The sequence below is a fragment of the Larimichthys crocea genome, chromosome IX, assembly GCF_000972845.2.
Source record: "Larimichthys crocea isolate SSNF chromosome IX, L_crocea_2.0, whole genome shotgun sequence".
In the NCBI taxonomy this organism is placed as follows: Eukaryota; Metazoa; Chordata; class Actinopteri; family Sciaenidae; genus Larimichthys; species Larimichthys crocea.
Genome location: NC_040019.1, coordinates 13,487,268 through 13,498,956, shown reverse-complemented (window position 1 = coordinate 13,498,956; position 11,689 = coordinate 13,487,268). Strand labels below are relative to the sequence as shown.

At 49.6% G+C, this 11,689-nt stretch overlaps 3 protein-coding genes across 5 annotated transcripts in view; all 3 read right to left on the bottom strand.

Moving 5' to 3' along the window:
• Positions 1 to 347: 347 nt before the first annotated feature.
• Positions 348 to 6,423, bottom strand: ugcg (UDP-glucose ceramide glucosyltransferase). Of its 2 annotated transcripts, none has more exons than XM_010752411.3 (10): positions 5,923 to 6,423; positions 4,878 to 5,022; positions 4,357 to 4,459; positions 4,172 to 4,273; positions 3,995 to 4,107; positions 3,701 to 3,879; positions 3,536 to 3,622; positions 3,285 to 3,392; positions 2,937 to 3,015; positions 348 to 2,712 (listed from the first exon to the last, which is right to left on the bottom strand). In XM_010752411.3, the coding sequence occupies exons 1-10, from the start codon at positions 6,018 to 6,020 to the stop codon at positions 2,542 to 2,544; spliced, it is 1,185 nt and encodes a 394-aa protein (XP_010750713.2). In that variant the 5' UTR covers positions 6,021 to 6,423; the 3' UTR covers positions 348 to 2,541. The 2 variants fall into 2 exon arrangements, with proteins under 2 accessions (XP_010750713.2, XP_027137970.1); XM_027282169.1 differs by lacking the exon at positions 5,923 to 6,423 and adding an exon at positions 5,210 to 5,435.
• Positions 6,424 to 6,657: 234 nt separating this feature from the next.
• LOC104936384 (molybdopterin synthase catalytic subunit) lies at positions 6,658 to 7,935 on the bottom strand. The gene is made up of 5 exons (XM_010752412.3): positions 7,802 to 7,935; positions 7,620 to 7,731; positions 7,388 to 7,544; positions 7,096 to 7,219; positions 6,658 to 7,022 (listed from the first exon to the last, which is right to left on the bottom strand). Exons 2-5 carry the CDS (start codon positions 7,729 to 7,731, stop codon positions 6,933 to 6,935), a joined length of 483 nt encoding a protein of 160 aa, XP_010750714.1. The 5' UTR covers positions 7,802 to 7,935; the 3' UTR covers positions 6,658 to 6,932.
• Positions 7,620 to 11,689, bottom strand: part of mocs2 (molybdenum cofactor synthesis 2) — a 19,425-nt gene continuing 15,355 nt past the window's right edge. Inside the window, exons 1-4 of one of the 2 annotated variants that reach the window (XM_027282179.1) lie at positions 8,433 to 8,551; positions 8,056 to 8,180; positions 7,802 to 7,935; positions 7,620 to 7,731 (exon numbers count right to left, since the gene is read on the bottom strand). In XM_027282179.1, coding sequence (XP_027137980.1) covers positions 7,809 to 7,935; positions 8,056 to 8,180; positions 8,433 to 8,444 — 264 coding nt within the window. In that variant the 5' untranslated portion in view covers positions 8,445 to 8,551 and the 3' untranslated portion in view covers positions 7,620 to 7,731; positions 7,802 to 7,808. Of the gene's footprint in view, positions 7,732 to 7,801; positions 7,936 to 8,055; positions 8,234 to 8,432; positions 8,552 to 11,689 lie in introns of those variants that run through there. The other variant, XM_027282178.1, reaches the window with a different exon arrangement.

Genomic DNA, 11,689 nt, shown 5'->3' with positions numbered 1-11,689 from the left:
GTTTGTTACATGTGACCTGTTGTATGTGAACATGACTCGACACGCTGACTCGACTGTTTTTTATGCTAATGAATGTAACGTACTCGTGGTGCATTGTGGGACTTGTATTTTAATATTGATGCATGGCGTGTGGGGGGCGGGGCTTATCTGTGCTTGATTCAGGAACATGTTTGTTGAATTTTTAATTTATTTTGAAAGTGTGACAGGAAGTTGTAGCATGAATCACTGAATAAATAAATCATCTAACGACCAATGGCTGTCCTCGTTTCTGCAAGCTCAGCCCACTGTCCGCCCTGCCAGCCAATCACATCGCAGCACATTTCCAACAAAACAACACGTCAAAGTTGAGCTTTGAAACGATAAAACTTTATTGTTCCTGTGTTGACACAATCCTCGTCTGTGATTGGTCGGTTCGGACACTACAGCAGGTAACTGTAATTTATAAAATAAACAACAATAAACAAAAAAGAATCCTACTGATCCGATTGGACGATGGCGCAGGAGTTCGTCCGACCTGAAAATGACGTCATCAACCGAACCCCCTGCGGCTACGCTAACAGCTAAATGCTAACAGTAAAGCGACATGGCTTTAAAAACACACACACACACACACACACACACACACACACACAGTGTTATGACTGAAACAAAATGTGGATTTTTCTCTTAAGTTTTTTTTGGTCCGGTCTGTTTTGATTGGATGAAATGTCGCGGCCGTTAAACGTCAGAATACTGTCGTCTGTTTATTGGTTTGTTTAAATCGAAGGAGGAGGAACCGAAAACATTTTAATTATTCACAGATTTACAAAAAACGTTTCATGTTGAATGAGAAGCATGCCAAACATACACGACACGTCAACGACACACTGGCATACGCGTTTACGTGTTAATACGAGTAAACATGCAGTCACAGCGTTTGACACACACCACGTTAACAATGCGTTGACATGTCCACAATGCATCTACATGTGAATATCATGTTAACGTGTTGGTCACATGTTAACGTGTTGGTCACATGTTAACGTGTTGTCACATTAACGTGTTGACGTGTTGGTCACATTAACGTGTTGGTCACATTAACGTGTTGACGTGTTGGTCACATTAACGTGTTGGTCACATTAACGTGTTGGACACATGTTAACGTGTTAACGTGTTAACATGTTGGTCACATTAACGTGTTGGTCACATTAACGTGTTGGACACATGTTAACATGTTGGTCACATTAACGTGTTGGTCACATTAACGTGTTGGACACATGTTAACGTGTTGGACACATGTTAACGTGTTGGTCACATGTTAACGTGTTGGACACATGTTAACGTGTTGTCACATTAACGTGTTGACGTGTTGGTCACATTAACGTGTTGGTTACATGTTAACGTGTTAACATGTTGGTCACATTAACGTGTTGGTTACATGTTAACGTGTTGGTTACATGTTAACGTGTTTACGTGTTGGTCACATTAACGTGTTGTTACATTAACGTGTTGGTCACATTAACGTGTTGGTTACATGTTAACGTGTTAACGTGTTGTCACATTAACATGTTAACGTGTTGACGTGTTGTCACATTAACATGTTAACGTGTTAACGTGTTGTCACATTTACATGTTAACGTGTTAACGTGTTGTCACATTAACACGTTAACGTGTTGACGTGTTGGTCACATTAACGTGTTGGTTACATGTTAACATGTTAACGTGTTGGTCACGTATGTTTGGCAGGCCTCCATACTTCTGTGGCACCGTGACCGTTGGCGTGTTCGTGTTGTTGTTTGAGGATTTGAACGATTAGAATTACGTTTGAATCTAATTATGAAATGTAATCTGAGCCACGCTCGCTCCTCATTGGCTGACTGAATTCACATTTGTTTGAGACAGGAAATAAAAACTGACTTCCTGTTCGTTCAGTACGAGTCTGACCAATCACAAACATTCAGTCCTGCAACAGGAAGTGGTTTAGTTCCTGGAAAGGTCGTTTCCTCGTTTAAATATCTGACTGACTGACGCCCACATCAACCTTTCAAAATAAAAGACTTCAGTTCATATTATTTTAGTCATTTTCAAACATTTAACTTGAAGGTAACAGGAAGAAGAAGGAAATAAGCCAATGAGGAGAGAGGACGTTTAACTCCTCCCTCCTGATTGGTTGATTGAAGATCAGTGCGACGTGTCACTCCCTCCATCCTGCGCTCTCATTGGTTTGTTCTGGCATCATTTAGTTTAGCACCAAAAGGAACATAAATAGTTAAAAAACACACACACGCGCACGCACGCGCGCACACACACACACACGCGCGCACACACACACACACACGCGCGCACACACACACACACGCGCACGCACGCGCGCACACACACATGCGCGCACACACACACACGCGCGCGCACGTGCACACACACGCGCGCACACACACGCGCGCACACACACACGCACACACACACGCACGCACACACACACACACTCTCTTCAGTTTCTGGCTCTCGTCTCCTCGTCGTCCTGACGAGGAGGATGGTGGTGCCCCACGGTTGCCGTGGTAACTAGATGTCCAGGATCTCCTCGGCGGTGCCTCCGCAGCGCAGCCGGTACCGGCCGGTCCTCCAGCTGATGGTCGGGTCCCACAGAGCCGACAGGAAGATCTGCACCGCCATCGACTCTCTGATGAACCACGCCACGGCGAAGTCCAGCTTAGAGAAGCACAGTGGGCCGCCCTGTGTGATGATGTCATCAATCAATAACCAATCAGAGAGGGCGTGTGTGAGAGGAGGAGTGCTCTGATAGGCTACAGAAGAATCGAGTGGCAGGAAGTGGCCACAGTGGATAATTGTGTCGTTTCCATGGAGACGTCCACGTTTAATGAATAAAAAAATATCCTTTTTACAAAATAAAAGTCTGAAATACAAACATGTCCTTTCAAAGTAAAAGCACATCATACCTGAACTCCAGTCAGCTGGATGTAGTCGGAGATGAACCAGGCCAGACAGTGACACATGAAGAAGACCATCATGTCCCACCTGCAACACACACACACACACACACACTTGATTAAATGAAGTTTGACGAGTTCATTAATCTGATCTGAGATCAGCTGAAGTCTTGAATCGTTCCCTGGATCAACAGTCAACAGTCTGCGGGGACGTCACAGAGACTACGTCCAGGTTTTAGACAGTCTGCGGGGACGTCACAGAGACTACGTCCAGGTTTTAGACAGTCTACGGGGACGTCACAGAGACTATGTCCAGGTTTTAGACAGAGTGCTGACACTCTGTGATTGGCTGTGTACCTGAACACGTGATGAGCGGCCCAGCCAATGATGAGGCTGGCCAGGAAGCACTCAGAGACGGGCTCCAGCACGGTGCCAGGAAGCATGTTGATCCTCAGCTTGGTCCACCTGAGAACACACACACACACACACACACACACACACACACACACACACACACACACACCGTTAAGTGTCTGATGGTTGTCAGGAAGAACAGAAACTATTCAAACATGGAGAACAGCCAATCAGACAAAGACTTGTGAGGTCACCTGATCATGCGAGACTGGAACTGGCCAATGGAGTAGGACCCGGAGTTCTGCATTGCCACCTGCGTTGCCATGGAGAACTTCCAGCCTCTGACGACACACGTGACCAATCATCAGTTTCCGTTCATAACGTGCTCGAAGCTACAGCTGACATGCTAACGTGCTAACCTGTCTGCGATGGCTTTAGCCATGAAGTAATCCTCCGCGATGTACTGAGCGAACGCCACCAGCCCGCCGGCCTGGTCCAGCACGTCCTTCCTCATCAGACACGACATCCCCGTCACGCACTTTATCCCCGTCACGTTAGCCGAGATGTAGGAGCGAGGGTGGGAGGTCCCAAAATACACCTGGCAACAGGTTAGTATGACATCATCCATCTCAGTCACGTTAGCTTTAGCAGCTAGTGCTAAACATAACGTTAGCGTCACTGAACCAGTTAGCATGTTAGCGTGTTAGCTTTACCTGCTCCAGCGTGGCGGCGAAGCCTTGGCGGTCGGCAACATACGGCAAACCGTGGACCAGGCCCACCTTCTCGGTCATCTGATGGGTCAGGTCCGTCAGGGTGTCGGGTTTCACTGCCACACAAACACGCGTTAGCATTAGCACTAAGCACGGACCTGTGAAACACAGAACACTGACCTCTGATGCCGCTGTCACAGATCCACACCAGCCCGTACTTGGCTCCTTCGTAGCCCGGCATCAGGTTGTTGATCTTGGGGTTGATTCCAACTTTCTTTCCCCCTGAGAACCAAAACACAACACGTGCTAACATTAGCCGCTAACGTCCATGTGATCAGACGAGGTCAGAGAAACGACGAACTCACCGATGAAGAGCCGAGCGTCCACGCCCGGATACTTCCCCAACAACTTCTTACAGACGTCCACCGCCGGGTCGTCCTGGTCCTGGACGCACAGCAAGATCTCATACTGCAAAACACAAGACTGGAGCTAAGACTGGAGCTAAGACTGGAGCCAAGACTGGGGCTAAGACTGGAGCTAAGACTGGGGCTAAGACTGGAGCCAAGACTGGAGCCAAGACTGGAGCTAAGACTGGAGCTAAGACTGGGGCCAAGACTGGAGTCAAGACTGGGGCTAAGACTGGGGCTAAGACTGGAGCCAAGACTGGGGCTAAGACTGGAGCCAAGACTGGAGCCAAGACTGGGGCCAAGACTGGGGCCAAGACTGGAGCCAAGACTGGAGGCCGCTAAGTCTTGGCTCCAGTCTTGGCTCCAGTCTTGGCTCCAGTCTTGGCTCCGGGCAGTTGGACAGTAGTCACGTGGTAGTCGGGGCAGTAAAACGTTAGTATTGGCTAAGTGAGAGGTTGTGATGGGGTAATTAACGGCACCTTGGGGTAATCCAGAGTGAAGAACGTCTCCAGGTTGGAGATCAGATTGGGGTCGACGCCCTTCAGAGGCTTCAGCAGAGAAACTCCGGCCAGCTGCAGGAACGGCTGTTTGACCTCTGACCTTTTCCTGTGGAGGTGGAGACGCCTGGAAGACACAGAGGTCACAGAGGGGTCAGAGGTCACAGAGGGGTCAGAGGTCACAGAGGGGTCAGAGGTCACAGAGGGGTCAGCTTTTTCGGGGATCCGGTGTAGCGGCAGACGGGCAGATATCCGGTCCAAGACTCCGAGACGGGTCTGCTCGTGGACGCTGACGGGCGGCGGCGTCCACCTACCTGCTCAAACGTGATTGGTCGATACGGCAGACAGAATGGCTGAGGTGACGTTCTGTGAAGTTCTGCTCTGGTTCTGAAGAAACTGATGAGCCTGAAAACATTCAAAGGTTTGGTCTGACACCGCCTGGGTCCAAACAGAACCTCCAGAGGACGCTCTCTGTCTCTCTGGGTTCATTGGGAAACACTGGGAAGCCTCATGTTGCCCAACAACCTGCAGCCTTCCCGAGCCAACCCGAACCGAACAGAACCAATGGAGCGGCTCCGTGAGGTGGACCGATGAGTTCGGCATCGGTCCACCTCACGGAGCCGCTAAGTTTCTTTGGACCTCACCGGAACACGGTGACGAACTCCGCCGGTTCTTAAAGGACCGAACAGGAAGCAAGCAGCTAACGTTAGCCAGCCGGGACGGAACCGAGTCAGAGACGTGATGTGGGTCTGTAGAGCAGATAAGCCCGTTTCAGTTCGGCTATGAAGCGTCCCAGCTGACAGCAGAGTCGGTACTTTTATTTAATTCATTGTAATCAGCTCGGAACCAGCAGAATCACCCGGCGGGGCTAACAGGCTAACGGGTAACCAGGAAAACGCCCCGTTCAGACACAGAGCTCCGGAACCGGGCCCAGGAGCTCCGGAACCGGGCTCTCTGTGTGTTTAATGTCCGAATAAAACCCAGAACCCGACCGGAAGCGGCTCGCTGAGCTAACAGGCTAACTTACACGTAGATGATGGACATGCAGTGCATGAGCCACAGCACGAAGAACAGCACGAAGCCGAACACGGCCAGGCCCTGCATGGCCAGGTCCAGCACGGCCATGGCAGCAGGCTGGGCCGGCTCGGGTCACACAGGCTCGGGGAGAGTCGACCAGCCGACCGAGCTCGGAGCGGAACCAGCCGGAGGAGCGGAGTGAGAGCGGCCGACTCGGAGCGCGACGAGCTCGGCTTGTTTAGATCCGGCCGACAGCGGGGCGACGTCAGGAGGCAGGCCGGGTCAGGAGCTCCGGGGACGGGGACACAGGCCGGCCTCGACCTGGTGGTTCGGGTGTCCGGATCAGTGAGAGCTTCAGGCGGGTCTGACAGTCACCAGACCGGCCGACGGTCAGCTGACCAACCGGGGGGAGCGGCGGCAGGCACGGGACGATGGCAGCAACAGCGAGCACGACACTTCCGGCCAATTTCAAAATAAAACCTCTCTTTCTCAATAAGTGTTTTAAAAAAATCAAAATTAAAATATTCTGATTCCTTCACAGAGAACATGAAATAAATAAACACATAAACCAAAATATAAAGAGATGTTTCAAATTTTAAAACTGTAAATGTGCCGCACACGGACCGGATGTAGGATGACGTTACCTACTAAGCCCCGCCCACACAGGTGAGTAACAGGAACACGATGACGTCATCTAATTTTCCACAGAACGATCAGCGGACAGATCAGGACCGGAAATGAAACGTTACCTCATCATCCCTCAGCAGTCAGCTGTTTATTAATATTTACTGAGTGTCACAGTTAAAATACATGTTCCATGTTCAGACAGAGTAACTGAGTACATTTACTCAGTTACTGTACTTCAGTTTTATGACTGGATCGTGATGAATCGATCAGCATGTTGACGTCTAACGAGCTCCACATGAATTCATCTTCATAGAAATCATCCCGCAGTACTTTGTAACACTGAGTATACTCTGATACAGATACTGAGTATTTGTGTAGTGAAGTAACTGCAGCTCATTTCTCTGTGACAGGAAGTTCATGTTGAGCTGCCCACGAACACTCCGCGTTCTCCTTCCAGCTCGAGTCCCGCGTGTCGTAAACTTCCTGTTGATCAGAAACAGACGATCAATAATCGAACATGAACGTGGAGTCATCACGAGAGCTGCAGCGCCGTTACCTTCTTCCAGATCGGGATGTGAGCCTTCAGCTGGCTGATGCAGTGCTGGATCGCCTGCTGGCCGTCATGGCGATGAGGAGACGAGATTGCCATGACAACACTGGCCTGACCCACCTCCACCCACCTGAGGGAGGAAGTCCACAGATGAGTTTGACCTCCATGTTTGTCCCAGACTGTCCAAAACCTGGACGTAGTCTCCGTGACGTCCCCGCAGACTGTCTAAAACCTGGACGTAGTCTCTGAGACGTCCCCGCAGACTGTCTAAAACCTGGACGTAGTCTCGTGGACTCACCCCAGACGGTGGTGGACACAGATGTGCGTCACGGTTGGCCAGCGCTCTCTGATGTCAGCACACAGCTTGGTGAATTCTGATTGGGCCATGGGCTCATATGCTTCGTAGTCCAGACCAATCACCTTCCTGCCGTCCACGTCGTCCTCACGCGTCGTACCTGCACGCACACACAGTCTGATCTATTTAAGGTGGAAGGATGTTTTAAGGTGGACTCTTAAGCTTTGATCCTAACCTATAAAAACTGAAATTGCTCCACAGGAAGAGCTGCTCACGGTGTCCACCACTTCCTGTACAGACAGCCAATCACGGCTCAGCTTGAGGACGTCTCTCTGCTGCTCCGACATCTGAAGGAGAAACGAGTTCATGACATCACGCCAACACTGAGCATGTGCAGAACTTCTCTGGATGTCTCACCGTCTGTTTATCCTCCACTCAGCGGCGGCACCACGGCAACCTCGTCCCCGTCTCCCAGAGTCACCACCTGGTCGCCGATGGCAACGTACTGCTGGCGCACCGCCAAGACCACCTGATCCTGCAGGACGGAGAGTCTACACACACACACACACACACACACACACACACACACACACAGGCACGTGATGTCATCACTGTACATGATGACAGTGATGACATCACAGTACATGATGACAGTGATGACATCACAGTACCTTGGGTGTCGCTGTAGCAACAGGCTCCAAAGGTCCCGGCTGCTGATTGGTGTCGGCACGGCAACAAGCTCCTCCTCTTTCACTCCGGTCAGCTCGACGCTTTGAGCGAAGTACAACACACACACCTGAAGAAGAAGGAGACGGTCAGACACACACACACACACACACACACACACACCTGAAGAAGAAGGAGACGGTCACACACACACACGCGCTCCTCGTGCTTGTCACGTGCTCTGATCAGCTGCTCTCATTAAGTCGTCTCGCGCTAATCGTCTCATTTAAATATTTCCCGCCTTTTATCGTCGTTCATTCGACAGCAGATTAATTAAGTATTCAGACCTGACGTGGCTCTGATCCGGATCCGTCAGACTCACCTGAGCAGTCATGAAGACGTCACACACACACCTGGACACCGTGTTTACAGCTGACTGCCGCTTCCTGCTGCGCGCTGATTGGCTCTGCTGCTTCTTCTTCTTCTTCTTCTTCCGGAGGAGTTAAATCAAACTGCTCACAGCGCCCCCTGCTGCTGCAACAGAGCAAAGACCAACCACCAGGGGGCGCAGTCACTGCTTCTGTGCAGCCACAGCAACATTAGAGTAACATTGGTCTAACATTAAAGTAACGCTGGTCTAACATTAAAGTAACGCTGGACTAACATTGGATATTATGTGAAGAACATGAATCGACTCATCGAGATGATTTATTGAGATTAATGTGACTCTGAAAGAAGATCTGGAGCATGAACAGATGTTTTTATTGATGTTTTGATATAAAACTTGAACTTTAATATGTAGAAAGTTAAAAAATACACAAACAGGGTCAGGGCTAACTGTTCAATGTGATTATGAAGAATAATTTTATTAAACTCAGAATAAAGAAGCAAAATTTACATGACAACAGGAAATCTAAACAGAAACAATCAACAATGAAGTCAGCATATAAAATAACACAAAAAAAAACACAAAGGCAACATGTGAATGAAAACAGGAAATCTTTAAGGTCACATGACCATGGATATTAATAACTACAGGTCAGACTGAGAGAAGTGAAACACACATCAGATGTAACATTGGCCAGCTTCAGGATCAGAACCAGACTGTGACGTCTGAACTGGGTCAGAACATCTCCAGAACTGCAGTTGGTGTTCCCAAGTGGTCCAAGGACCAGAGACAGGGTCATTGATGGATCTGTGGAGGGAAGGCCAGGATGGCCCGATCCAACAGACGAGCTGCTGAAGAAGTTCATGCTGGTTCTGATAGAAAGCTGTCGGGTTTGATTATGTTTGTTCAGACAGGCCAGGTCATTGGAGGATCATTGGAGCTCAAACTGCAGATTCATGAATTATTACTGATGAGAACATGTTGGAGAAGAGTCTCCATGTCCCAGAGGGAACCAGCTCTCTTCTGTCATGGTTTATATGAACTCAGTCAGTTCTTCCTTCATCGTTTCAAACTCATGAACGACCTTCTGACATCGTTCAGCTGACTCGATGATGGAGGCTCTTAACTCTTCTTGTGCTTCTACGGACACAGTCGCTGCGATGACGTTCACAACAAGCATCAACAGGTCACCTATCCACCCCAGCACTGTTACAACTACACCCAAAACTCCTTCACTCGTTTTTCCTAGTTTAGACACTCGTCTGAGAATCCCCTCAAACTCCTCCATCTCCTTCAGAGAGTATTTAGCTCGGACTTCAGATGATTTTTGTTCCAACTTTTCACACGTCGTCTGTATTTGTTCCAGGTCGTTCTTCAGCGGTTCAACAATCTTCATGAATTCTTTTCCCAGTTTTTCCACTTGATGTGCCTTTCCACTCTCTATGACTGCGTTTGTTACATGTTGCACTCCTTTCTCTACAAACTCCAACGGAACTGCAAAGAACCCGAATGTCTGTCTAGCTCCTCTAGTAAAATCTGAAGTTCCTCTGTTCTGCTGCATTCTTACTTCATCAGAGATCTTCTGTAACTCTCTTACAATCCGTCTCATATCTGGTTCTTTGTTGTCAAATTCTCTGATGAATGAATGTGCATATTTAATAAGTGTGTCCATTAATTCAGACAGATCAGGAGGCATCTCCATGCTCCATCTTCTTGTTCTTGGAGCTGAAGCCATTTTCAGGAAGTTCTCCTCTGCAGTGTGTTGAAGCAGCTGAAGTCAGCTGATCAGAAAGGCTCTGTGGAGACACAAAGACAGACAGGTGATACTCACACAGGTGTTTCCACTGCTTCTGTCTGACAGAGCTCCACTCAGGTAGGAGGTGGGTGGAGCCACGGACAAATTCAAGCATCACCTCTCCTTCCACTCTGTCCTCATCTCCTCTCCTTCACGTCTGTCCTCATCACCTCTCCTCACCTGTCCTATCTCCTCTCCTTCACGTCTGTCCTCACTCCTCTCCTTCACGTCTGTCCTCATCTCCTCCTTCACGTCTGTCCTCATCTCCTCTCCTTCAGTCTGTCCTCATCTCCTCTCCTCACGTCTGTCCTCATCTCCTCTCCTTCACGTCTGTCCTCATCCCTCTCCTTCACTCGTCCCTCATCTCCTCTCCTTCACGCTGTCCTCATCCCTCTCCTTCACATCTGTCCTCAATCCCTCTCCTTCACATCTGTCCTCATCTCCTCTCCTTCACATCTGTCCTCATCCCTCTCCTTCACATCTGTCCTCATCTCCTCTCCTTCACAGCTGTCCCTCAGCCTCTCCTTCACATCTGTCGCCTCTCCTCTCCTCACATCTGTCCTCATCGCCTCTCCTTCACAGCGGTCCTCATGTCTCTCCCTTCACATCTGTCCTCATCTCTCTCCTTCACGTCTGTCCTCATCTCTCTCCTTCCACGTCTGTCTCATCTCCTCTCCTTCACGTCTGTCCTCATCACCCTCCTTCACTCTGTCCTCACTCCCTCCCTCACGTCTGTCCTCATCCCTCTCCTCACGTCTGTCCTCATCCCTTCCTTCACGTCTGTCCTCATCGCCTCTCCTCACATCTGTCCTCATCCCTCCCTTCACATCGTGCCTCATCTCCTCTCCTTCACTCTGTCCCTCATCTCCTCTCCTTCACATCTGTCCTCATCTCCCTCCTTCACATCTGTCCTCATCTCCTCTCCTTCAGTCCGCCTCATCTCCTCTCCTTCACGTCTGTCCTCATCTCCCCTCCTTCACGTCTGCCTCATCTCCCTCTCACATCTGTCCCATCTCCTCTCCTTCACATTGTCCTCATCTCCTCCTTCACATCTGTCCCTCATCCCTCTCCTTCACATCTGTCCTCATCTCCTCCCTTCACTCTGTCCTCATCTCCTCTCCTTCACGTCTGTCCTCATCACCTCTCCTTCACGATCTGTCCTCATCTCCTCTCCTTCCACGTCTGTCCTCATCTCCGCTCCTTCACGTCTGTCCTCATCTCCTCTCCTTCACGTCGTCATCATCTCCGTCCTTCACATCTGTCCTCATCCCTCTCCTTCACATCTGTCCTCATCCCTCTCCTTCACTCTGTCCTCATCTCCTCTCTTCACATCTGTCCTCATCTCCTCTCCTTCAACATCTGTCCTCATGCTCCTCTCCTTCACATCTGTCCTCATCTCCTCTCCTTCACATCTGGTCCTCATCACCTCTCCTTCACATCGTCCTCATCACCTCTC